Source organism: Nuphar pumila, chromosome 14, assembly GCF_984573655.1.
Source record: "Nuphar pumila chromosome 14, dmNupPumi1.hap1.1, whole genome shotgun sequence".
Taxonomy (NCBI): domain Eukaryota; kingdom Viridiplantae; phylum Streptophyta; class Magnoliopsida; order Nymphaeales; family Nymphaeaceae; genus Nuphar; species Nuphar pumila.
Window position 1 is genome coordinate 11,808,665 of NC_143262.1, and position 27,676 is coordinate 11,836,340.

The 27,676-nt window shown below is 36.3% G+C and overlaps 1 protein-coding gene across 3 annotated transcripts; it reads left to right on the plus strand.

Annotated features, from left to right (window-relative positions):
* Positions 1-162: 162 nt before the first annotated feature.
* Positions 163-27,676, plus strand: LOC149816391 (uncharacterized). Of its 3 annotated transcripts, XM_089988228.1 has the most exons (14): positions 163-624; positions 2,743-2,819; positions 8,274-8,432; positions 9,326-9,539; positions 10,347-10,433; positions 10,522-10,661; positions 16,416-16,496; positions 16,599-16,663; positions 17,503-17,678; positions 18,225-18,355; positions 18,456-18,543; positions 25,636-25,849; positions 26,248-26,354; positions 26,647-27,676. In XM_089988228.1, exons 1-14 carry the CDS (start codon positions 457-459, stop codon positions 27,130-27,132), a joined length of 2,193 nt encoding a protein of 730 aa, XP_089844354.1. In that variant the 5' UTR covers positions 163-456; the 3' UTR covers positions 27,133-27,676. The 3 variants fall into 3 exon arrangements, with proteins under 3 accessions (XP_089844354.1, XP_089844356.1, XP_089844355.1); XM_089988230.1 differs by lacking the exon at positions 26,248-26,354; XM_089988229.1 differs by lacking the exon at positions 10,347-10,433.

The following is a 27,676-nucleotide window of genomic DNA, read 5'->3' on the forward strand; positions in this document are numbered from 1 at the left end:
GTGTAAATCGTATCACAAAACCCCATGATACGTACACATCATTAAATGATATTACATCAGAACGGGACAGTTCTAATTCACCGCGTCTTTCGGCGTCCTTCATCCACAGCTTTCAATTATTTTTATTTATTCTCTCAATAAGGAAAAGAATTCCCTGAGAATTCTCATCCCTTGTTCGCGCGAACCAAACACTAACCAAACAAAAGCGCCACTTTACCGAACCTGGCAGCAAACGCCGAAGGTCCTCCCGTCAAAAGGGGTGAGGTTTCTCCGGCGGACGGGGGTTGGCGCGCGCGCGGGGGAAGACAAATCGTGGGCTGTTCCGGACGGGGTCTGACCGGGTCTTCCGCTCACTATAAAAGGCCATTCGCTTCCTTCTTGCCTCTCTCTCCTTCCCTCCTCCTGTGGGAAGACCAAGGGAAGAGGAAGGAAGGAGAGATAGAGGGAGAGAGGAAGATGTGGGTCTTCTACCTCATATCGTTGCCCTTAACCCTAGGGATGGTGTCCGTCACGCTCAGGTACTTCGCCGGGCCAGACGTCCCACGCTACGTCCTCTTCACCGTCGGATACGCCTGGTTCTGCTCCCTCTCCATCATCATCCTCGTCCCCGCCGATATCTGGACGGTAGGTTTTCATTTTCTTCTTTTTTTTTCGGCTCTTTTCTGATTTTCTTGTTTTCGATCGGGCGATTCCTCGTTGTTGCTCTCTCTCTCTCTCTCGATCTTGGATTGTGTTTGGTTGGGAGGAATTTGCTACGAGTTTCTGGGATGGAGCTTGAAGAGCCCGAACTATGTCTTTATTATTTTTTCTTTTTTGGGGTTTTCCGCTCGTTTATCGTTTTGTTTGGCGGTGGGGCGTGGAGAAATGCTTTTTACCGAAGAGCTTTTGTTCTTTGTTGGGTGGTGAAGTTGGATCTGGGAAGCCTGTGCGGGTTGTATTAGCTTCTTGCTTGTAGAACGCAGAATTCAAGCTTCTTCTTTGGTATTAGTTATTCTGGCTGATTATGCGCGTAATTGCTGACTGTCTATTTTGTTAGAGTTATCTCCGCTAGGTTGATTAGCGCTTATCTGGAATTTTGGTATCTGTGGGCAAAAGGACGTTCTTTGTGGAGGATTTTGTAGTTTGTCCATTTGGAGGGTCCGTTTTTTGAAATATGGTAGTCGGTGGATTAAGCAATTATCTGGGAGACTTGTATATATGTGCTTAATTTCGGTGAGCTGTAACAACGCTGATTAAATCTTTCGCTGATGCGTGCATCTCTATGCCGTTGAGGCCGTAGCTCAGGTTCCGAATTTTTGTCCGGAAGCATGGATTAGATAGGATTTGGTTCTCAGTGGTGCCTTTTTGGTTGAAGTTGATTATTGTTGTTGATAAGTTACGCCTTTGAAGCGAATTGGTGGAAGCCAACCGTTAATTGTCGATAGAGCTTCGAGTTACAGAGTTTATACATTTGGAGTTGTATGGCTGAGTACGGTCCTGGAGCCCAGCTAATAAATTGTGATTCAGAAGCTTGAAGCTCAGTAGCATCAACCCTTTTTACATGATGTTGTTCTGTGCTCGTTCTTCTGTGATTGGTGGTTGAAGAGCTTGGGTGTGCATCTGTGGTGAATCAAGGTTCGTGCTGATCATCAGAGAATCAGGCCATTTCTGCTAGTTTTGTTTCTTTTGAAGTCGGTTGAAGATTGTGTTCGTTAGTGGGATCATTTCACCTGAGTGATAGGTTTCTGAAGATGACATTTGGCAGCCACTGTATTCTGGTCGCCTAGATGGTCTTTCTTTTTCATAGGCAATATGGGGTTAGGCAGATCCCTACCAGTTCATTAATAAGAAAGGATATACAAGAACAAGATTATAAGTTTTGTACATCTGGGACCAGTCAGGAGGTTTATCTTTCCAAGTGTTCATGGGACTAGGCATGGCGTACCGTGCTAGCGTAGAGCTATAGCTTTATACATTTTTGGAACATGAATTACCTTAAATCTTTTAAATTGGTACAGGCAGTGCAATTCGAATTCATTGATGAAACCAGGACACCCTCGTACTTCAATATAGCTGTTTATGACACAGACCAAGCCTCCAAGACAAGAGGTTATAATTATATTATGTGAAGAATTGCTCAATTGTAAAATTTCAGGCCACCAATCCCACTCTTTACACTATGCAGAAATATCACCTCTTCTCCATCCTGCATGCTAAATCCGACCTGCCACTTTGAGTAGTTTAGACTGTAGATTTTTATAAAAATCCAACCATTTTTTTTAAGGGAGGGGTTGTGGGGAAGGGGATACAACACCCTGCATAATACCATTGAGAGATAATAGAATGGGTAGAATTAGCTGTGATATGTTAAACATGCTCCATCACAGCAGCAATACTAGTAAAGATCATGGTAGTGTGTATAATCTGCACATCTTCAAATATCATTTGGTTGTAGAACACTTGGATCCTGCAATGCGAGCATATGTGGAATGAGGAAGTTGGCATTTTTGTCCTTGGAAGCGGTATCTTTTGCAAGGTTTACTGGGTTAGAACGAATGCCCATTTGAGGAGAGTGCAGATCAACATGCTTAATATTTCTTGACCTAAACCTGTAACCTGCATCTATAAATAATGAAGATACTAATTCTTGTGCTGGTGATTGTTTTGGTAACTTTGCTGTTAAAATTTCAGGTGGAAGGACTCGTTTATTGTGGTTTGGGATGTTACAGTTTTATGATATAGTGATTTTGCTACTATGTGCAGGCAATTATTGGCCACGACAAAGGAGGTATTGCATTTTTCTGGGGTTGGTCATATTGGAGTACATTTGCTCTTACTTGGTAAGCATGGGACAACTTGAAAGCATATGAAAATTTTCTTCCTTTTTGATGAAATGTCTGAATTAAGAAACTGGGAATGTTCATTTTATGTTGATTAGTTGTGTAGTTTCCTTTTAACTATTGAGTTTTTGTCCTTATATATGGCATTTTTAACTTGGAAATGGGTGTACAATGTACATGTTGTTTTACTTGCCTAGTAAGACCTTTCCCAGGTATAGGTCGTAATGAAAATCTAAAAGTTCCTCATTGTGCAGGTTTCACTTTCTGTTTTTAGAACTCTTCATTTTTCTTTGATTATCTGAAAAAATTCAAAACTGTTCTAATTTTGTGATTTTGCAGTATCTGCTCCATAAAATCCATGGCTTTTCAGTTCTTGAGAATGAATTTCACCTTTGGCTTCAGAAAGGAAATTAGAATAGTAGCCATGGTTTCTCTTGTGTCCAAAATTTGTTAGTTTTGATTTTGTTCTTATTTTATAGGTTATAATAAGTTATCAATAAATTAGAAGGCTGATCTATATAAAATTTTAAAATTCCCTGAATGGTATCCAATAGTTTATTACTTTTTATTTTCTCTTATTTTATTGGTCATACTATAAAAAAAATTGAAGGCTAATCTAGAAAAGTTTTAGAATACCCTGAATGGTATGAAATTTAAAATGCTTAGGCATGAGATAGAAGGCTTCTTCATCTGAGTGTTTGAATAAACTCTAGTCCCATTCTTGACCTACGACAAACTTGATTCACGTGCCTCTAGGCCCATCCTTGACCTACGACAAACTTGACTCTATTCACGTGCTAAGTCACCAAAAGCAAACACCTCTTGGATTGCAGCGCTTATAAATTACGTCAACCTGAACATGATCCACATCAGATCAATGTGGCCCAATCTGCACTTCACCGTATGGAAGATCCCCTAATACCATTACTGTACTGTCTGAATTCTTTTTGAGCTATATCACATGGACATGGGCAAAAGGACGTGGGGCATACCATTTTTGTGTAGTCCTTCGTTAAAACTAAGGGGGCACAAGGGAGTGAATTAGAGTATCACTGTCACATAGCTTTTGAGGCAGGTGGCCTCTTGTCACATTCATGCACATGGCTTCTCTAGCATTTTCTAAATAATTTTTATGAAATGAATTTAATGATGACAGTCTACCATGCCTTCCTGTGTCTCTGATTTTATTATGCTGACTTATGGTTATTTGGATAAATGGGCCTTTAAGGTGAAACAATGTGCTTCATATTTGTGGCAGAATGTTTGGAAATATTTTGTATTAGTCTCTTTGCATGAAAGTACACAAAATGGACTGTTAAAATTTATTGTTTATGGGACATTTATGTTTTGTATATATATAGTTTGTTGTGTATGTAAACTGAAATACCCATCAGGGGTATTTCAGTCCTTTCAGTTTGTAATAGGATGAGTTTCTTTTTTCTGTTTTTATTTTTATTTCTTTTTATTGAGTTTGACTGATGTAACAGGTGGTGTTGGGAGCTGGTCCAACTAGCTGTTGGACCAGCCCCTTAAGCATGGGAGTGGCACTCCCTCTCTTGTATTTGTTATGCCTGTTGCCTAGCATATTTGAATAAAGGCTCATATTATTTTATGTGTTCTTGCTCTCTTTTGAGAGATCATGTGTTGTCCCTTAGTGGCTCTTTGTATTTGGCCCATTAAATGCTTTTGTACTTGTGAGTGTGCACCTTTGTAGCCACTTTATGGCATTGTATTTGTGCATTTGTTGTTTCATTACATGGTATCAGTGTTGTTGGTGCTTTTGGGCAAAAACTTGAAGAGGAGATTCGTGGGATTGGTGGAGCGTTGGTTCGTTTGTTTGTTGCATCGAAAAGCGCACCATCAAACTTCTTCAACACTTTTTCCTTGCTTTCTTTTCATTCTTATCTCCATTCTTTCCTCCACTATAGCCGATAAAGAAATTGTAACGGTTGTTCCCATCAAATTTGATGGAAAAAACTACATGTGGGCTGCAACGGTTAAAAGAATTCCCATGAATTAAGATTTATGACATTTTGTTGATGGATCTGTATTGGAACCATAACTAATTCTCATAAAATTGGTTATTGGAGCCAATGGTGGATCCAAAGAATGCATGCGCAATATCATGCCTAGTAATAGTTAAATAAGAACATTAATCATTTGGTGATATGGAGTATGATCATCTAGAGGTGTCTCATCGTCAATCTTCATCTTGGCATTAATAACTTCAGGTGTGTCCACCCTTTTTTCATTAATAATGTCTGACCTGTCAATAATATCATATATAAAAACTTCGTTTGAGAAAGCAAGTATCCCCTAGGAGAGTAAGCAACCTCAATTCCAAAAAAAAATCTAAGATTAATCATTTCAAAATATTTTTTAAGGATACATTTATTATACTTTACTCCATGCTTGTCTGCACTTGTAATGATCATATCATCAACATAAAGAAGTATGACAATCCATGCATCATATTTCTTAGTAAACATAGCATAACTAATATAACAAGATTTAGTATAACAGAACTTAAGCGATCATACCAAGTTTTGGATGCCTGTTTCAAACTATAAAGAGTTTTTCTCAATCAAAGTACCTTACCAAAGCGGACTTCATATCCACGGGGTGAATCTATATAAACTTCTTCTTTTAGATCTCCATTTACGAATGCATTTTTTGCATCCATTTGGTATATAGGCCAACCTTTAATAGCAACAACAACAATAATGGTCTTAACTGTAGTCATCCTAGCTGCTGGGGCAAATGTCTCATCATTGTCTATCACGTATTCTTGTGCATACCTTTTGACAACTAATCGAGCCTTGTTTCTCTCTAGGGTCTCATCACTCTTAGGTTTGACTTTATACACCCATCTACAACCTATAGTTTTCTTGCCTTTAGGCAAATCAACAACTTCCCAAATCATGATTTTTTTTAGTGCTCATAATTCTTCATTCATAACTTTCACTCATTCGGGATATTCTTTTGCTTGTTTATATGTGGTAGGTTCAAAATAGGCCAAAATTCTAGCTAGACAAACCCTATATTGAGGTGAAAGGGATTCATATGAAACCAATCTATTCGGTGTTCTAGAAGTTCTATTTGATCTTATGACTTCTTCGGTTTGTTGATTTTCTAAGGTAGAGTATCTTTCTAAGGCATTTGGTTGACTATCATTGTCACACATTTTATATTGAATTATGTCGAGTCCTTCAGTTTCAATGTTCTCACCATCCGGATTTGATTGAGTCTCTTCATCTCTATCATTCTCATACGAAGAACTTTAAGGCAAGAATTTAAACAAAAAAGAATAAGCATATTTCTCATGCACATTTTGAATAAAACTTTTATTTTCGAGAAAGTGAACATTCTTAAATATATATAGATTGGTTCCACTTCTTTCTTCGTGAGACGCTCACACGGATGCTACATTTTTGTATTCTCTTCCTTTGAACTTGGGGCAAAATAGCCTAATATAGCTCGGTTCTACACAATTATGACAAGTCAATATAGTTCTTTTTTTGTTGTCATCATATCTAGGCTTCCCATTGTAAGGCTTTAAAAAATAGGGTGGTTTATAAACATTTGTATTGGCACCCAGTCTTGAGACAGCCAACACATTATCCTTTGTATCCTTAGATTCGGACATAGATTTTATTCTTGTCTCCTCCATGCATACTTAAGTCAAGACTTCATGTAAGAGAAGATGATTTTTCCTATGAATAATATTGACCCGAACTTGTTCAAATTCGGGTCTAAGTCCTCTAAAAAATTAGAACAATTGTTCCTCAAATTTGTATTTCTTTCGTTCTTGAGCATCATTTAGAGTCTCCCATGTAGGCTCAAGTTTAACCAATTGATCCCAAAGCCTCTTGAGGGTACTATAGTATTCCTTCGTGATCTTATCACTTTGTTTGCAATTATGTACCTTGTCTTTGATATTCCATTTGTGGTGTCATATCTTTTTGGGTATATATTTGTCTAACATATTCCCATGCCTCATCGTTTCTTTCAAATTCAATAATATCAGGGCAAGGCTTATCATGCATATTATCCATAAAGAAAGAAAGAACCTTGGCATGACTTACTTCCTACTCTTTATAGGTTTCTCTGTAATCATTCGTAGCTCTTTCTTTTTCAATCCCCTTACTGCTAGCCAATTCCAACATTCTCCCACTATAGTTCACATGAGTGTTGTGATGAGAATTGTTAAATATTTACAAAGCTCTACCTCTTTTTCCTCTCTTGAATTGTGATTGTTTATTCTGACTCAGATTGGGAAAGAGATCCAAATGATCGACGCTTAACTACTGACTTTTGTGTTTTTGTATGTGATTATCTGGTGTCGTGGAAGTGCAAAAAGCAGCATAAAGTATTTTTATCATCCACTGAAGCCGAGTATCGTGCAATGACTACAATCACATCACAGATCGTTTGGTTGCGGAGATTACTTGAAGACATAAGCGTTCATCTTCAGACACCTTCCAGACTGTACTGTGATAATAAGAATGGAATATACATAGCTAAAAACTGTATATTTCATTAATGAACCAATCATATCGAAATTGACTGCCATTATATGCATGAAGAATTTATGAGACACACCATCACTCTACCTTATGTTACCTTTGAGTATCAACTAGCAGACTTCTTCACCAAGGCGCTTTCATCAATTTGATTTTATTTTCTTCTTGACAAACTTTCGATGATCACACCGTAAGTTTGAAGGGGTGTTAAAATGTATTGTTATATAAGACATTTGTATGTGATATATATATATATATATATATATATATATATATATATATATATATATATACTTCACTGTGTATGTAAACTAAAATACCCATGAGGGTATTTCAATCATTTCAATTTGTAATAGGTGTCAGTTTGACTGACGAGGTTTTTTTTTTATCTAGTTTGACTGATGTAACAGGTGGTGTTGGGAGCTGGTCCAACTAGCTGTTGGACCAGCCCCTTAAGCATGGCTAGGCACTCCCTCTCTTGTATTTGTTATGCTTGTTGCCAAGTATATTTGAATAAAGGCTCTTGTTATTTTTATGTGTTCATGTTCTCTTTTGAGAGATTGTGTTGGCCCTTAGTGGCTCTTTGTATTTGGCCCATTAGAGGATTTTGTACTTGTGAGTGTGCACCTTTGTAGTCACTTTGTGGCTTTGTGCACTTGTTGTTTCATTACATGGACATGCGATTTGGGATTAAATTTCACACTGTAATTTTTGGTGATATGATGTGGTAATTTTTTTATCGGTTGAGTTATCGATTTGTGCTTTGGACCATGTACATTAATTCGAATGTTACTATTCAGAGTAATTTGTTGCTAAGTGTGTAAATTTTTTTCTTCACTGTCATACTTCTTTGATTCTGGTAATTTGTCTAAGCTTCACGTCTTTTGTTCCGTATTCCTTATGGTTCATATCATGGTATTTGTCTAAGCAGGGCTGTGGTGCCCACTATCCAGGGTTATGAAGATGCAGGAGACTTCACAGTGACAGAGAGACTAAAGACCAGTGTACATGGGAACCTTGTCTTTTATCTTAGTGTTGGTTCAATTGGTCTTTTTGGACTTGTTCTACTCATTATCATGCACAAAAACTGGTAAGATTTTAATATTTATTCCTTGTTCTTTTTCTTTCTTTTCCTGGCGACATGGATGTTGTTGAGTCTTTGTTTTTATCTATCTCTTTTGCTTCTTTTTTCCATTATGAAGTATAATATATGCATGCTTATTCTTCAAATTGATTCTCTTTTCTGAAAATTTCTTAGTTTTTCATTGCAAGTGGTGTTGTTGCTGGCATGCATCTTTTTTTTTTCCTTTATAAAAAATTTCTGCTGACATTGCTGCATAACCTTTTGAAACTAGCCCATGATAATATCTTCTTAGTTCATTTAATTTTGAAGCTTATTACCTGGAGGTTCCTAGATAATAGATACAAATGGAAACACAGGCATATGGTTGTCTAGAATCTGATTAAAGTTTCTGTTGGTAAGATGGATTAACTTGTCTGTGTAAAATATTATTTCCATAATGACTAAAATTTAAAATTTATTTTGTTTCCTAAGTTGGTGGTAGTATTGATGTGGGATATTCCAGATGTGGCTGAAAGTAATCTTGGGTTACTGAACTCCAGAAAAACAGGAATGCTTCCAATAGATTTTTTTTGTTTTTGTTTTTGTAAATGAATGTTGAAACATGAATTTCAAATAGTGGCTCTTGGGAACTGTCCTGTTGTCTGTTTTTGTTTAGCTTGTCTATATGTAACTGTTACATGATTTAATTTCACTGGCCTGATCTTTGATAATGCATAACTTGTGAAAGTTTCATATAGTTGTTTGTACTTTTGCTGTGTCTGGACACCACTTGGGATATCTGTGTATTGCTATCACCTGGTTGCATATGATACCATCTTGAAGCTGTGTGATGTAGTTCTAGGTCAAAGTATTGTAGTACTTGTGTTTTCATCTGAGTGAATGATTTGCCTCAAATGCAGGGGTGGAGGGGTTGTTGGCTTGGCTATGGCATGTTCCAATACCTTTGGGCTTGTTACTGGTGCTTTTCTTTTGGGATTTGGATTAAGTGAGATACCAAAGAGCATTTGGAGGAATGCAAACTGGGGAACTCGTCAGAAAGTTCTTTCCCATCGAGTTGCTAAAATGGCACTGAATCTTGACAATGCCCACCAAGATTTGTCCAATGCAATCGTAGTAAGTAGTGTGTCTTGCTTAGTCTAGAAACCTATTTTGTTATATTATGTTTTGTCTCTTGATCTGTTGGCTAGTTGATTATGAAAGTGGCTGTCTTTAGGTAGGCTATGACTACAAGCATGACACTATATTCATTCATAGCAAGTTTGCCATACATTGGTGACTAGTCATTATATGCTTATTTTATTGACTTCAGAATTTGAACTTGATAATGGAGCTATGTCAACCTGGGTACGGGTACAGTGTGTATGACACGGCAATTCCAAAAACTGTGGGTACAGGGACACGACTATATATATATATATTAAATATCACATAAATACAAAACAAATTGAATATAATCTAAATATATATGCTATATCTAAAATATATATTATATATTGAAAATATAAAGTTATAAACTGAAAATATAAATTAAATACAAACTTATATATACGGAGGGTAAAATGGCGTGTCTGGGTGTCGACGCGTGTCGACACGGGTACGGAGGGCAAAATGGAGTGTCCAGGTACCATAGTCATGGAGTTGTTCATCTTCTTAACCCATAAAATAATGAGGATGGGAATTAAATTAGAAATGCTACATGGTATAGGTGTCTAAGTTATAGAAACTTTCTTCGATATAAACAATTAGCTCAACTTGGAATCTTCATAACTGGACTTTGATCTCATGCATGATGATCAATAACTGCTGTTTTTGTCAGAATGTAACAAAACTTTTTCTATTCATTGCAACATACTTTGAGAAACTTTTGCACTTTATTCTATTTTCTTGAATTGTATAGTCACTTCTGGCTTTTTGTGTTAGATTGCTCAAGCAACATCAAATCAGATGTCTAAGCGTGACCCATTGAGGCCCTATATGGATGTTATTGATGATATGTTGCGTCAGATGGTACTTGTATCACCTATGTATAAAGTTTCTTCATAATATTTGCAATTGTTTTCTCAGAACTACCTTTATGGTTTCCTGTTTCATTTAGTTTAGAGAAGATCCAGGTTTCAAACCAACAGGAGGCAGATTAGGGGAAAGCGACATGGACTATGATGCTGATCAAAAGTCAATGGCTACGCTCAGAAGGCAACTTAGAAGAGCTCGAGAAGAATACTATCGGTATAAAAGGTATTTCACATCCAAAATGGCTATACTATGATTTTGTGATTGTTAACTTTCTGTAAACACCCTTTCTCTGTGGATCTTCTTTGTGATAACAAGTTGCATCTCATATAGCCTTAGCAAGAAACTGTACCCTTTATTTGCAATTTGCGTGCATGAAAAGAAAAAACATTGTACTCGTTAGTTTGTCAACATTTGGGAAACATTGTTTTTCCAGTAGATACTTAAAGGATGTGTTGCTTATGTGTTTTCATTGAAAAATTTTACTTTTGCAAGTCAACTGACATTTTGAAAAAGTTTTGAAAATAACTCGTCTCCATTTTAAAATGCGAAAAAATTCCGTAGAATGAGACTCGCCTGTCGGTATGAGGTTCCACCGTTCATGACGCCATAACCAGGGGTGATCGAACCAAAGATCAATCTTATGTTTTGTTTTGCTCAATTGTCTAAATCATTATTTTATTCCTAAATGCACAAAGAACCAAACATGTGTTATGACTTAGAAAAAATGCAGATTGAAAACATGGGGTATGCTTTGAATATTTGAAAAATACTTGGAAAAGGATATGCTTTGAAAATCGTGAGCCTGACTTAGGAAATGTTTTTGAAGAAAATAAAACCTGAGAAATCGTGACTTGGACTTTGAAAATTGAAAAGATTTTGAGAAAATCGATTTTGAGGAAAAAACTTAGAAAATAAATGCTGACTAACCTATATGATGAATGAAACGTGATTTTATAAAATCATGTTTGAAGAAAAAAAATTCGAAAAAGCTTTGAGAAATCTCCTTTCTTTCAGAAATCGAATTTGTATAAAATAAAAGGATTTTATGTGCCTTATAGAATTTAAATAAGATAGATTCGCCACATATTCCTGACTATGGTCACTAATATGAGTTGGATATATCTCATTTGATTCTAAAAGGAGGGTTTTGAAAAGATTTTGAAAATATGCAATGACTTTTGAAGATAGCCTAAGAGTGTAGGTTGTTTGTAACTTAAAAGAAGATAAATCTGAGTATCGTTCATATTCTGACTATGGCCACAAATACGAGCTTCACTGAGTTTATTAACTCCTTAGAAGAAGGTGCATATGTCATTCGTGTTGACCATTGTAAATTTGCAATATGTGCATATGAATAATAAGCAATAACAATTATATATCAAAATCCAACTATATGTGAATGCATCCTAAGCTAAGCAGAAAAGTAAAATATTATTATTCCAATATTACAATTATAATTTACATCAATAAATTAAATAAAGGAAAAAGAAAGTAAACCCTTGAGTTTTTCTGCAAAATTAACAAACTTGTTAGTGGAGATATATCTGCTTTTCGGGATTTATCCAACAATATCTGAAAATTGAGGGATTTATCCGGATATAAGCCTTTTTTCATGCTCCCGTGAAATAAATAAAATAAATAAAATAAAGGATGATGCATGACTAAGTAAATAATAAAAATAAACAAATTAGAAATTCGGAATTGATGGAAAATTGACCAAAATACCCTTGAAAATTGATGTTATTTGCAAAATATGGTGAAAATTAGGTTTTTTTTCAGAAAATTTTTGTAATACGCTTAATCTGAAGACCAAGCGAGTTCAAAACGATGCCAAATCGGGTGGAGATCACCCTGATATGATTATGAAGATGATCAAATCCTAAAAATATGAAAATTTTCATGAAAAAGATGAAATAATAGAAAAAATGATTTTTGCCCGTATTTCAGTTGAATCAGGACTCCGCGGGCATCCTGTTTTTATGAAATAACTAAATAACATATCAAATGACCTCTAAAAATCCTAAAAATCGACATGGATACTGCTAATAACCCTAAAAGTAATATGCACTTGAAAAATAAATTTTTATGATTATGCAAGAAATAAATATTAAATAAAAAGATGAAAAGTAGACGAAATAACATGCTCTCTTGTACCTATCACGGTGTCAGATTAGAATGAGATATCAATCAGCTATGAAAAATTATGAAATTTTACAGGGAAAAAGTAGACAACACAATGAAAATAACCCTCTTACAGATCGGAAATACAATATCCGGTTAGGGAGAAATCGTTCTGGTAAGATGCACTTGATTCTAGCCAATGTATAACAGTTCAAGAAAGACAGACTCTGATTTCGGTTTAAAGAAAAATAGCAAGACATCATAAAAAATTATAAAAATTTTACAGAAAACAGTAGACATGCAGATGAAGACACTCTTTTTTACGGATCAGGGTTACGATCTTCGGTTAGGGAGATATGATCCGCGCAAATTGGCTTTTAATCTAAATAACGACTGACAGTTGCAGAAACACAGACTCTGATTTTTAACTAAAATAAAATAGCAATCTACCATAAAAATTTCTGAAAATCACACAAGATAAACTAGAGATTCAGGCAGAAACAACCCTTCTTACGGATCAGAGAGATCATCTCTGGTTAGGGAGATATTGCTCCGACAATATGAGATGGGATTCCAACATGCCTAACGATTCCAGAAAAACAGGGTTCGGTTTTGGGTTAAAACATGATGGTAAATGACCGTGAAAAATTAAAAAAATTACACAGAATAAACTAGACATGGATACGAGGGCGCTGCTTTTTACGGATCAGAAAAGCGATCTCCGATTAGGGAGATATGCCTCCAACAAGATGACCCTGGATTTACAAAGCGTTTTTATGGTTCAGAAAACAGGCTTCGGTTTTGATTTTTGAAAACAGATTTACAGATCTCAAAGAAATCTGATTTTTTTTATTGAAAGTCGTAGACAGATGCATGATTCTACCATAAAAATTTCGAATTTAAATAGCGAACATAAACATGCGAAACAACAACATTAGCAGACGACCAGAATTGAATATCTCAGAAATAAAACCCTAAACATGTTCTAATCTAATTTATGCATGTAAAAATCATAAAAATACGAGATCAAGGGTTCTTGATCGTGCATGAACATGTAGATGATGAAAATAACATAAATACAACATGGAAAAATAAAGAAAATCACTTGAGTATGGATCAAATTTGATTTGGCCATTAAAAGGGGGATTCGATCTATAGAGGGATCGAATCTCACTCTTTATTTAGGCGTTTAACAAAATAAACAAGATATAAGCATGATTAATGGATCAAAAACGTGTAAAACACATTAGATGATCAATAAATCATGTTCTTGAATCATATACACGATTTCTTGAATGAAAAGAAAAGGAAAATCTACACTACAATGGACGACAATGGTAGCTTTCATGGAAAATCCAAAGAGAACAAATAAAAATTAATAAACAAGCAAGAGGAAGAAGGAGCTCACCATTGGATCTTCAATGGGGCCTGCTGGAACTTGGAGCTTGAGGGAGAGAGAAGAGCTGGAAAGAGGGAGAGAGAGGATGTAAAAGCATGAGGGGGTTGACCCCTATGGAGTGGTATTTCTAGAAAGAAATTTGGGCTTTGGTTTAAAGAGTTTCGATTTTGTCGGAATTCTAAAAAAAAATAAACTCTAGAGGGGGGAGATTTCTCTAGGGAATCCTAATGGCCTTTGGTTTGACTCTCCTAATTAAAACCCTAATTAAAAATCTAAACTAACTTAAGTATTCTCAAATGTGGTGCCACCTAATGTGGGCCCCATTTGGTTTTTCAAAAACGATTTTAAAAAGGCAAAATAAAGGGGTTAAAAACAAGATTTTCAAGAAGCTTTAGAAGACACCTATATCTATGAATTTTTTCGTATTTTTGAAATGAACAAAACAAGAAAATAAAATGAAATGGGATAAAGGTGAAAAAAATAGTGTTTGACACCCCTTGCAGGGTGGGTCCCACTTGAAGAAAATTTGAAAAATTGGGAATCAAGTTTAATACGAATCCAGATCATTTTTCTAAGGAAAATGCTTTGAAATAAGGAATGTAAAGCCCTGGGGGTTGGCCAAATGGCGAAAGTTGGTTTTAAAACCCAGGTTTTTGAAATTGATTTCGAAAGAAAGTTTTAAAATCAAGTCTGGATTTGGTATTTTGAAAACAAGAGTGTTGATCTCAAAAATGAAATGTTATGTTATGAATTGACATGAGAAATGCAGACCCTGGAGGAGGGGTTTGAAGTCCTAAACCCCTGGTAGAGACAAGGAATTGAAAATTCCCGTCTCAGGATAGAAATTGGGTATTGGATGCCAGATCCGATATTGGATCATATCTAAATGTGAATTGGATCTCGGATATAGCTAAAATTTTAGAAAATGAATTGATCCGGGCCCAGATTGACAATTGTACCAGCTTGGAAAATGATAGAATTGATGTTTTGAATAAAAATGACCTGAGAAATGATTTTACCCCTGCAGGGCAAGGAATGACATTGGAAAAACAAGGTTTTACCTGGTTTAAACTGGGTTTTAAGGTTCCTAAACTCAGATGAACTAAAAAGACACTGATTCAACTAGACTCCTAAACTGGATGATCGAGAAATGACAAAATTCTCGAGAAAATGGTGAGAAATGAATACTTGAGTGAAGTGAATTACAAAAATGTACTGGGTTTGAGCTGTAATGAAGTTCAGTTATACTAAGATGAACTTAATCTGAAGCTCAAACACTAGCTGAGCTGACTGGACTTAGCTCAATTTTAGCTGAAATGAGTTGAAATGACCTAAGATGGACTAAAGTGAACTCCATCGGTATGAGAAATGAATTTGAACTGGAACTGGAACTGGACTACTTGAACTCTTGGCGAGCTCAAGTTAGACTCAAAGAAATAGGGCCGATCGGAATTGACTGACTCAGAGACAATTGGCTTGAAATTCGAGCTAGAAATGAACCAATTTTAGCTGAAATGATCAGAAATGAACATGATTCGCTCATTGTGAACTCAGAAGAGCTAGAAATGACTGACATTCTAACTCTTCTGAACTTAAAATGAGCTTGGTTGGACCTAACTGACACGGATCTAAGGTGAGCTGGGGGTAGAATGGTAATTTTACTGACACAAAGCGGGTGAAATGACACTTAAACTTGTATAAACCTAGGGTTAGACTCCTACACTGATCTACGAAGGTTGACATCTGTGAAAAGGGGGTGTCCAGAATGGACCTCCTGGAAAATTTGGGGTGTTTACATTATGACAACACTTTTTTTTACCATTATATATTGGATGTGATTGTCAGTTCAAATAATGAACTTGATGTATGATTAATGCATTTGTTGTGTGCTTAATAAAAATATTTCAAAGAAGCTATGTCATTCTTCATTTGTCCTCTCATCTAGTTGTTTCACAGAAATGTCATATTTATTGAAATATTAGAGCCCTTTAAAATGATTGTAGAAGTAGAAGAAAATTGCAAATTTAAGGTGCTGATTGTTTTAGGAGTTTGACAAAGCAGTTTCCTTCTTGCTATTTGTATTGGCCACTTGCTCTTCTCGGTTTCCTTCTTGCTTTGTGTAATTGATTTCTTTTTCTCCCACTTATTTTAGGATGTCATTAATTTCTTGTTACATATTTGTCACCATTTTTTATGAGCTAGCACTAAAAGTTTAATTACTTGAATTATGGTCAAGATATTGATGCTTGAATCTGATCATTATGTGAACTGCATACTTCATGCAATACTATTGAAAAAAGACTAGTTTTGATCGGATAGCCTGGATGTATAATTGAGGTTCTTTTGAGTTCAGATATCATTATGTTATTCTGAGAATTATTTGAATTGCAAACATATTTTATACTTGTAAGCCTGTTTCACGAACTTTTCATTGTCCGCTGTCAATGTTCTTGCAGTGAATACATGACATATGTCACTGAGGCCCTAGAATTAGAAGACACTATAAAAAATTATGAGCGTGGGGATGCTTCAGGATGGTGTGTTTCTTGCTTGTCTGTTTCCCTTCTTGTATGTTGCTCTTTCTTTCATGTCTGTGGTGCCTTGGCAGAGGATTGATTTATTAGTCCATGTTGTTGCAGGAAATATGTTTCAAGTTTCAGATCTGCTCGCACTGGCACTACTGGACCGTTCTTGGATACGCTGGGTAATTGTGCAACTGATTTTTGTACTGTTTTATGTTCTTGTTCATGAATTAATGGCCTATTAGTTATACGAGTTCTATTTCCAATCGTTGCTTATTTTCTTTTTTGTACTTAGTATTAACTATTTATGTACTTACTTTATGGGTTTATTAGTGAGGCTGTTTCTGCTATTTATTAATTTTTACTTGTTCTGGATATTCATGGCTGCTATGTGACAATGAGAGTCTTCAGTCTTGTTTACGTCTTCTATAAGATCTCTTGGTCTCAGAAACTTTTATTTTTTTTTTCCGATAAAGAGAATTTTTTAAATCTTATTTTGGTCTTCTTTTTGTTGTCTTCTTAAACCTTTTTGGTGTGTTGTCTTAAACATTTTTGGAGTTCCTGAATCCTGAGTCACTGGCTCAGTATTGTGTACTGTGTCGTGATAATGTACATGTTTCCTTTCCATTTGTCAGCTTCATAATGCACGTGCCATTTACTGTGTTTGGAAGCATTTTTCTGAATGGGCAAAAAGTTTGGTTTTGCTGCTTTGTCATTTAAAACATGCAGCAACTCTTTAGACATCTGAATTTATTTATTTAATACACCATACTGTCCATACATTTACAATTACAGTGACATCTATCTTGCAAGAATTCTTCTGAGGAAAGGCTCCTGCATATTCCAGAAAACCAACTAAGGGATATTTCAGTTGTTTCTCCAGATCTAGTATTTTTAATATTTAAAAATATGTCCCTTGTAAAATAGAAACTGAACATAATGACTCACTTCTGCATTTCTGTGAATGTGGATCCCCTAAATCTTATGGTGTTTAATATTCTATTATTGGTATATATTGCAGAGTGGATTTGGCGATGCGTTCTCAGGAAGCACTTCAAGAAATTATTGGCTGTCTTGCTTGGATGTATGTCAGTTGCCATTCTTCTAGCAGAGGCTACACTTCTTCCAAGTGGTGTTGATCTATCTCTTTTCTCCATTCTGATAAAAGCAGTTGGAAAGCAAGAGATGCTTGTGCAGGTTATTGTAGATATAGTTTTCATTATCATGCCATTCTTTTATGCTGTTGTTAGCCTCAGTGTTGTCACCATCCTTATTTGAAGAGGCAAAAGTTGGGGCATGGACCTTGCCAGAAAAAAATCGGGATTTGAGTTTGGATGGTGTCTATGTAATTAGATTTACAAGTTGCCAAGTATGGCTACAGTCCCACTCGGAATTTTGAGCCTGTGTTGGATTCACTTTGTTTTTGGTCTTGGCTTATGGTTGTGCTTGGTTATGATGGATGTTCATTTTACCCATCATATTTTATCTTACTGGTGTTTTTTTAATGTTACATTCAATTAGTATTCTAACATACTATTTCCATCAAGATATTCTCATAGAAAAGTAGCAACGTTTATACAATTGTGGTCAGTCTTTTTATATTCTCTCTCTCTCAAAAAAAGTGGTCAGTCTGCGTGATGACACTAATAATTCTAACATCTCACAATAATGTTGTTTTTTCTCATGCATCAATGAGTCCTTTCAGTGTATGGTCTGTTATTAATTTGTTCAAGTCTTGTGCAGATTGCTGCATTTGTTCCTTTAATGTACATGTGTATTTGTACGTACTATTCCTTATTCAAGATTGGGATGCTGATGTTCTACTCCTTGACTCCAAGGCAAACAAGCTCAGTGAGCTTGCTTATGATATGTTCGTAAGTATCTCAGACAATGCTAGTTACAAAGAGGTTTGCCATTGTCAATGCCAAACTTTGAATTGTAATATCAATCACATGTATTTAATGCCTTTGTTAGGATGGTTGCTCGGTATGCTCCTCCAATATCTTACAACTTTTTAAATCTTATCCGACTCGATGGAGATGCCAAAACTACCTTTGAAAAGGTGAGATTCATTTACTCGTGGCTACTAGGATCAAATATGATATCTGATGTATTACAGAACTCTTAAACATTATAGGTGGAATGATCTCATCTGTTCCAATATGAATATGGATGGGTTTCAGGACCTGTTTTATCAAGCATTGATATGTTGTAATGTTTTTGGTGCGTCTGCCTTTTCTGAAGATGCTGATGATAACTTGCTTCATTTTGTGAAGTCACTGGATCAATTGCTCGTTTTGAAACCATGTTTGTCACTCTAGTTAATAATGTCCTCCGCTGTGTCGCATGGATACTGTTAAAATGTATCTCTCTTTATGTAAATATTTACATATATATATATATATATAAAGAGAGATACATATACATATATATATCACGTATATATGTATATGTATCTATCTTTATATATATATGTAAATATGTATGTTTCTTTTCTTGTAAAACCCGCAAGGGTATTTTAGTCATTCACCTTTTGCGCATATTCATAATTATGAATATGCTGTAATTCTTTTTCTTTTTCATTTTTTGTCCTTTTTTTGTGTTGACTCAAAGTCAACTTGGAGGGCTCAACACTAGCTGTTGAGCCTCTCTAACGGTTAGAATTCTAACCGTTGGAGGGGCTCCAACAGCTAGTGGAGCCCCTCCAAGGCTTCCTTTCTCATTATAAATAGGGGAGTTCCCCCTTTGTAATACAAACTTCTTGGAGCTTTTGTTCTCCAAGCTTCTCAATAAAATTCTTTATATTTTGTATGCCTTTGTGCATTTGAGTTTCTTTATTGTACCTTTGTGTACATTTGTTCTAAGTGTTCTTGTGCATTTGTGCACATTGGTGGTGTTGTGCTCATCGCACACTTTATCTTTTTTTTGATATATTTTCACATGGTATCAGAGCTAGGCTTAAAGGAAAAGAAGATCGTGCTCTTTTTTATCTCCGTTGGAATACCTCGTAAAGCGTGCCATTAAGTTGTGGTGGTTGAAGTGAAGACTCGGCTCTTCATTCTATATTTTGGAAACTTCCTACATCAAGAAGGGACTCATTTCGCATTGTGGTACGCATTTATTTCTCTTTGTATCCTCTCTAATGGGCGAAAAGGATTCTCACTTCTCTCTTGGCTTCAAATTGAATGAAACGAATTATCATGTATGGGCCGGGAATATGGAGGCCCATATAAAAGGAAAGGGTCTTTGGGGATATGTTCAAGGAACTATTCTCGAACCCGTACCAAAAATTACTACCCTTGACAAAGGGGAGATCAAGGTTCTTGAGGGAGAAGAAAGAGAAAAGGCTTTTGAAGATTACAATAAGAAGCATGAAGAATGGGAAATGAAAAACTACAAAATACTCTCATGGTTCTTCTCTTCGGTTGAGACCAAAATTAATGCCAATATTCTAAAGTTCAAAAAGGCATGTCAAGTATGAGAATATCTTAAAAGAATGTATACTTCAAGAGATTTGTCCCATAAATACTATCTCCAAAAGAAGGCCTTAACCCTTCAACAAGGAGAAATGTCCGTTAGAGAGTATTTCGCCGAGTTATCCACTATTTGGGATGAGCTTGCCCTCCAAGAACCTAAATGGAGTGGTGAGGCTATTGAATTGAGAGCCAAACAATTAGAAGAAGATCATTTCTTCAATTTTTTAAATGGGCTTAGACCCGAGTTTGAACAAACTAGATCCTCTCTCTTATCTTCTTTCTCTTTTCCTCCGTTGGAAGATGTGCTTACCAAATTAAGTGGAGAAGAAACTAGATTGGGAATGAATAAAACCAATCTAAGTGTGTTGGCCGTCCCCTCTAAAGATGAGGATGAGGGTGCTTATGCCGTCTCAAGACCGGGGAATAATGTTAAAATCTATAAACCCCCTCATTTTAACAAAAATCAAGGAGGAAGAGAAAATGGTGGGCATTATGGAAGGAGAGATTATAGTAAGATCATATGCCATTTTTGCAAAGAACCGGGTCACATTAAACCGGTATGCCCTAAATGGAAGAAGATGGTGGCTATGTCTACTACTTTCCAATCAACCAAGGAGGAAGGTCCTTCTACTTCCAATCATGCTACTTTGGCTCTCAATCAAATCATGGAAGCTCTTCAACCACTCCTCAAGGGATCCGTTTCCGGAGCCGCCATGACCACCTTCTCTCCTCCCGGTAAGACTCTTTGGCTCTTAGACTCGGGTGCATCCTTTCATATGACTCCAAATGTTTTTTCACTTTCTAAATACTCAAAAAATTTGTCACCTTCTTTTGTCTCCACCGCGGATGGGGCTTCTCTTGAAATAAAAGGAATTGGTGATTTTGAAAGACAAGGTTTTTTTATTCCAAAAGTTAGATTTATACCAAAACTAAATTTAAATTTGCTTTCCGTCTCTCAACTATCGGATCATGGGTGTGATATCAAATTCTCATCAAATAAATGTTGGATACAGGATCGCCGGTCCGGGAAGTTGATTGGGAAGGCTCTAGGAAGGGAGATCTTTATCTCATGGAGTTTCTTCAAATTCCAAAAACCTCTTTTTGTAATGTTGCCCAACATAAGGATATAAATGTTTGGCATAAACGCCTTGGGCATCCAAATATTGTCAAGCTTTCGTATTTACATTTTGCTAAAACCTTATGTAAAGACAATTTCAATTGTAATGATTGCATTCTTGGTAAAATGAGAAGCTTACCTTTTGGACAAAAAACTATGTTTTCAACCAAACCTTTCGAAATTGTGCATTCGGATGTATGGGGACCGGCACCCGTTGTGTCTAAGGGAGGTTTTTCATATTATGTTATTTATGTGGATGATTTCATATTATGTTAGTTTATTTATTCATGAGGTTTTTTCTACTTTCAAGATCTTTCACATGTTAATACAAAATCAATTCAATAGTAAGTTACAAATTTTTAGAACCAATTCCGGGGGAGAATATCTCTCAAATGATTTCAAAAGTTATATTGAAAATAATGGGATTGTTCATCAAAGGTCTTGTCCCAAAACTCCCCAACAAAATGGGTTGGCCGAACGTAAACATAGACACATAATTGAAACTACAAGAACTTTACTAATTTCTCAAAAAATTCCAAAAAGATTTTGGGCCGAAGCGGCTCTTGCATCAGTTTATCTCATCAACCGACTCTCATCCAAAAACTTGAATCAAATATCTCCATATGAAATCTTGTATAAAAAAGAACCCGACTACAATAGGTTAAGGATTTTTGGTTGTAAATGTTTTGTTCTCACCGATAAGAATGATAAATTATCTCCAAAAGCTATTCCTTGTGCTTTTTTGGGATATTCGGAAACTCAAAAAGGGTTTAGGTGTTATGATATTAAAAATGATAAACTATATGTTTCAAGAAATGTAACCTTTTTAGAAAACATAAGTGGTTTTGAAGAACACAAAAATCATGAAGATAATGCCAATTATTCTTTTTTCTTTGAACTATTATCTAGAAATGAAGATTTTTTTAGCGATGATGAATTAAAAGAGAATGAGGATATAAGTGAAAGTATTCCTCAAACCATTCATGATGAAGAAGAAATGATAAATGAACCCATTACCTATACTCATAGAGATAAAGGCACTTTTAGAAGTGCAATAGAGAAATATAGTGATCTTAGTGAATCTTCCAACAATTCTCGAAGAACTGAAAGATCTAGGAAAAATCCTTCTAGATTTATATCCTATGAGTTTTTTTCTCCAAAACATAGGGCATGCCTTAGTGCCATTCACTCATATCAAGAACCTAGAAATTTTAAAGAAGCTAAGGAAATGATTGAATGGAGGGATGCCATGGACAACGAACTTAGAGCCCTCAACAAAGCCAAAACGTGGGTTTTTCAATGTCTTCCAGAAGGAAAGAAAACAATAGGATGTAGATGGGTTTTTAAAGTCAAAACCAAGAGTGATGGCACTCTCGAAAGATATAAAGCCCGTCTTGTCGCAAAAGGATATAGTCAAGAATACGACATCGATTACGAAGAAACCTTTGCTCCTGTTGCACGAATGGTTACTGTAAGGTGTTTGATCACCATTGCATCTATTAAAAAATGAAATATTTACCAAATGGATGTTAAAAATGCATTTCTAAATGGGGATCTTAATGAAGAAGTCTACATGGATGCTCCTCCTGGTATGAACGTACCAAAGGGGAAAGTCCTTCGTTTGCAAAAAGCGCTTTATGGTTTAAAACAAGCCCCTAAGGCTTGGTATGATCGATTAATTGATGTAATGGTTCAAAATGGTTTTTCCTCATGCTACACTGACACTGTTCTGTTTGTCAAAAAGTCTGATACAGGAATTGTGATTTTACTGTTTTATGTTGATGATATGTTGATAACAGGTAGTGACATAAAGGGCATCAGAAACATTAAAACCACTTTAAAAGAAAGGTTTGAAATGTCAGACCTGGGGTATCTGACTTACTTTCTTGGTATCGAGGTAGCCTACTCTCATAGAGGCTATTTTTTGTCTCAAACTAAACTTGCCTGTGAGATTCTTGACAGATCAGGTATTACTGATGATAAAATCTGTGAGACCCTTGAAGTTGTGGGATAAAAAATGAAGATCGATGATGAGAAACCTTTGGAGGATCCTACCCCCTACCGGCAACTTATGGGATCTCTAATGTATCTTAGCATCACAAGGCCGAACATCTCTCATGCCATGCATACTGCAAGCCAATTTCAGCATGCTCCTACATCCGTTCATATGAGTGCCGTTCTCCGAGTTGTCAGATACTTAAAGGGAACTTTAAACAAGGGAGTTTTCCTTTCCTCTTCTTCTGAGTTGAATTTAATTGCATATACTGACTCTGATTTGGGAGGTGACCCAAATAACCGTCACTCCACTACAGGCTTTTGCATTTTCTTAGGTGAATCCCTGATCTCATGGAGATGTAAGAAACAACAGAAGGTGTCTCTATCATCCACCGAAGCAGAATATCGAGCCATGACGTCTACAACTATGGAGATTGTCTGATTCATCAGTTGTTGCAAGACATGGGGATTCCAATTCAAGAACCCACAAAGTTGTGTTGTGATAATAAGAGTGCAATCTATATTGCTAAGAATCACACGTTTCATGAGCGGACAAAGCATATTGAGATGGACTGCCATTATGTCCGAGAGGCATATCTACAAAAAGTCATCGACCTTCCTTATGTAACGTCAGAATATCAGTTGGCAGATTTCTTCACCAAGGCGCTTTGCTCTCCAAGAATCAACTTTCTCCTTAGCAAACTTTCGGTCATTGTGCCCTAAGTTTGAGGGAGGGTGTTAAAATGTATCTCTCTTTATGTAAATATTTACATATATATATATATAAAGAGAGATACATATACATATATATATCACGTATATATGTATATGTATCTATCTTTATATATATATGTAAATATGTATGTTTCTTTTCTTTTCTTGTAAAACCCGCAAGGGTATTTTAGTCATTCACCTTTTGCGCATATTCATAATTATGAATATGCTGTAATTCTTTTTGCTTTTTCACTTTTATTCTTTTTCTTTTTTCTTTTTCATTTTTGTCCTTTTTTTGTGTTGACTCAAAGTCAACTTGGAGGGCTCAACACTAGCTGTTGAGCCTCTCTAACGGTTAGAATTCTAACCGTTGGAGGGGCTCCAACAGCTAGTGGAGCCCCTCCAAGGCTTCCTTTCTCATTATAAATAGGGGAGTTCCCCCTTTGTAATACAAACTTCTTGGAGCTTTTGTTCTCCAAGCTTCTCAATAAAATTCTTTATATTTTGTATGCCTTTGTGCATTTGAGTTTCTTTATTGTACCTTTGTGTACATTTGTTCTAAGTGTTCTTGTGCATTTGTGCACATTGGTGGTGTTGTGCTCATCGCACACTTTATCTCTTTTTTGTGATATTTTCACAGATACAGCTGTAGATATGGGAATACAGCCATTTTTTATGAAGTTTCTGATATGACTTGTATATAAGGGGATACAGAAGGGGAGTTGAAATGGAGTATCCATGTGACATAGGTCCTAAGGCTTGTGAGACGTGAAAGAGGTATAAATAACCAATAAGCATGATGGAAATGAAGTTCACTTTGGCTTTTTTTTAATGGATTAAATATGTATATTTAGAGTCAGGAAAGATGAAAAGAAGACATGCAAATAAAAATGGCAACAGAAAAACTGGTTTTTCTTCTGGAATTAACTTTTAATACTGCATGGTGTAGTTAATGCATGATTGCTTGGGTTGGTGGCAGCATTGTTCTAGTAGGTGGAGATTGAGCTAGTGGATTAAGTAGGTTGCGTTCCTCTTAGAGGCAAGAGGTTCAAAGGGACTAAGGAAACCCAGATTGGTAATCACTAATCACTGGGTCTGACTCTAGGGATGATACCGATAATTATGGGTGTCCTTTCAGCCTTTCTCCTTGAGCTGAATTTTTCTTCCCCAAGATGCAGAGGGAGATTGCTGTGGGTGGTTACCTGGGATGCATCTAAAGCTACTGTAAAATCCTGGTTCATACTTATTTGAACTTGTCAGGCACTATATAGCTTTCTCCTCATCATCAGCTTGTCCCAACTGTAGTTTAGTTATAATATCATTAGCAACAGTATTATTCCATTCTGTCATTTTCATCATCTGCCTGTATCATACTATTATCAGTATTACCAACATTTGTCCAAGCGAATCATTATCATCAACACCACTACCAATAACAGCAAGCAGTGGCATTATGATCACTCTGTGATCATCAGCATCACAATGTCATAGTAGCATCATTATCGACAGTGACAGCTTCATTGTATCATGGCAACCACCGCCGTGGTCATGATTGTCATCATGTTTCCTTGGCCTTCTATACAACCATTTTATCTTCATATTATCATCATCATTGTCATCATTAACCACAACCTTTATCATGCATGTCTTATCGTGACTGGATAATATAGTTCTCAATCTAGAGTATTTTATTTGTCTCCTGATGCATGTTCCAATCCCTTTTTCTGTCATAGCTTGTCTAATAAGTGATCCTGTTATAAGTATTGTGGTTTGTGAGTATTTCATTATCTTTTGCAAATGTTTTAATTTTGTGTATCGGAAATCTGTAACCTTTTCTGTTGGATGTGTGCAGTGGATGGGAAACATTGATGATGCTGTCCCGTTCTTTGGACGAGGGTTTAACAAAATTTACCCACTCATTATGGTTGTTTACACATCGTTGGTTGCAAGCAATTTCTTTGATAGAGTAATTAATTTTTTTGGTAGCTGGAAAAGGCTCAGATTTCAAAATGATGCTGAAGATATGGATGGGTTTGATCCATCAGGAGTTATCATCCTCCAGAAAGGTAAACTAGAAGAATCGTTTTATCTAATTATATCCTCAATATTATTTGCTGGTCTCCCTTGGATTCAAGCCGGGACATACCTGAAAACTTTGGCATGCGAATTTCATTAATGATGTATTTATATTCTGCACTGCTAAAACCAACATCTGTGGAACACTCGTAGTTGGTCAAACAAAAATTCTGCTGATTGGGTGTGATTACGATAGGCACCAGCATGGGTGCCTGTTTAATCTTCAACAAATCTGTGAAATTTATTTACCAATATGCCTAGGCATCTGGGGAATATATTGGTGTAGACGAAGTGCATGGAAATTTTTTACCACCACTCAAAACACAGACGAAAAAGTATGGCATGGTTCCATATATATTTATATATTTGGATTCTGGTTTATCTTCAGAGCGGTCCTGGCTTGAGCAAGGGTCCAATGTTGGGGAGCATGTTATCCCACTGGCTAGAAATTTCAATGATGTAAGTGCCGATGTGGAACCTGGTAGCATGCCCATGGTACGTTTCCTTCTATGTTGTGAAATTCAAGTACTGCTTTTTCTTGATAGAATATATTTCAGTGCAATGAAACCCCAGGTTGCTTCCAAATGGACTTCCACAAATCCAAGAAAGATTATCAACCCATCATCTTGTTTTGACTCAAAACCATTACATGGTTGATGCGGCCTTTTTATGCATGGTTTCATATCTATTACTTGTTGATTGATTTAATAGAACTATAGAAGGATAACCAATTGACATTTTCATCTTTGTACATGCTGAACGTGACTTGGTCAATGATCCTGTTCAGAAATCTGCCAGAAGTGAGAATGGTTCTGCAGAGAATGTCCCCTTGGAGATGAAATCAGTGGCAGTCAGTTTATCCAAGGATGATGGGAGAGGGTCACACTTAAAAACTCCCAAAGATGATGATTGGAGATATGAGAATGGCCGAGAAAGCATTGCGAGCAAGTATGCTGCTCTCAATGATGAGCAGGGAAAAGAATCCAAGCCTTCTGCTTCATTGTCCCTGCTTGAAGCAAGCAACCCCAGAGATGAACCTAATTCAAAAGACTTGATAGGCAATCCATCTGGATTGGCAGGTAGATGGGCGTCAATGAAGAATAATTTCCAGAATTTCAGGGCAAATTTAGAGGCCAGGAGATTCTTGCCGCTGCGCCAGGTCCCAGAAAACAAACTCAATTCTGCTCCATCATCAGAATCTCTGGATGAGATATTTGAAAGAATGAAAAAACAACCAGGGAGGGAGAGGGATGAGTATGGTTTCGATGACTGACATGCATACAAGAGTCTTCAGGCCTGCAATCTAACACCACTAACAGTTCAAGTTATATGAACCAAACATATGAAATGGGATGCTCAGTCCCACCATGTTTGGAAATCAAGGTGATTGATCGCCGGATTAACTCCCTGAATATGGGGAAGATTAGTTATAATACACGCCTGCAAGGAGACCTATCGACACGATTATGATGATGATGCGAGCGAGGTGTCCCTACACTCGCATCACATTAGTATTTACTGTAAAGAATTAATGCAGGTGTTTAATATCATTTGAAATTCTTGTACAGCTCCCAAGTCCTTGCATTTGCAAACTCTTATTGGTCTGTGAGAGGCTTTAGCCAAAGCCGTTCAGTGTGCGATTTTGTATTCATGGTAGTCTTTGTCACGTAAGCATGCATGTAAAACATGCAAAGGTTTGCGAAGAGCAAACCGCTCGCATTCTGGGCATTGTTGATCATGTACAAGTATGTGTCATTCTGTAACGTCTTTAAGACTGGTAATTTCTTAATGGTATGGATAAGTGAGATGATTGTTAA

Bases quoted from the DNA above. Each gene is read 5' to 3' on its own strand.
- LOC149816391 (XM_089988228.1), top strand. From the start codon at position 457: ATGTGGGTCTTCTACCTCATATCGTTGCCCTTAACCCTAGGGATGGTG. The intron at 18,356-18,455 runs GTAAGTATCTCA...TGCCTTTGTTAG, and splicing joins AGCTTGCTTATGATATGTTC to GATGGTTGCTCGGTATGCTC. The intron at 18,544-25,635 runs GTGAGATTCATT...GGATGTGTGCAG, and splicing joins CCAAAACTACCTTTGAAAAG to TGGATGGGAAACATTGATGA.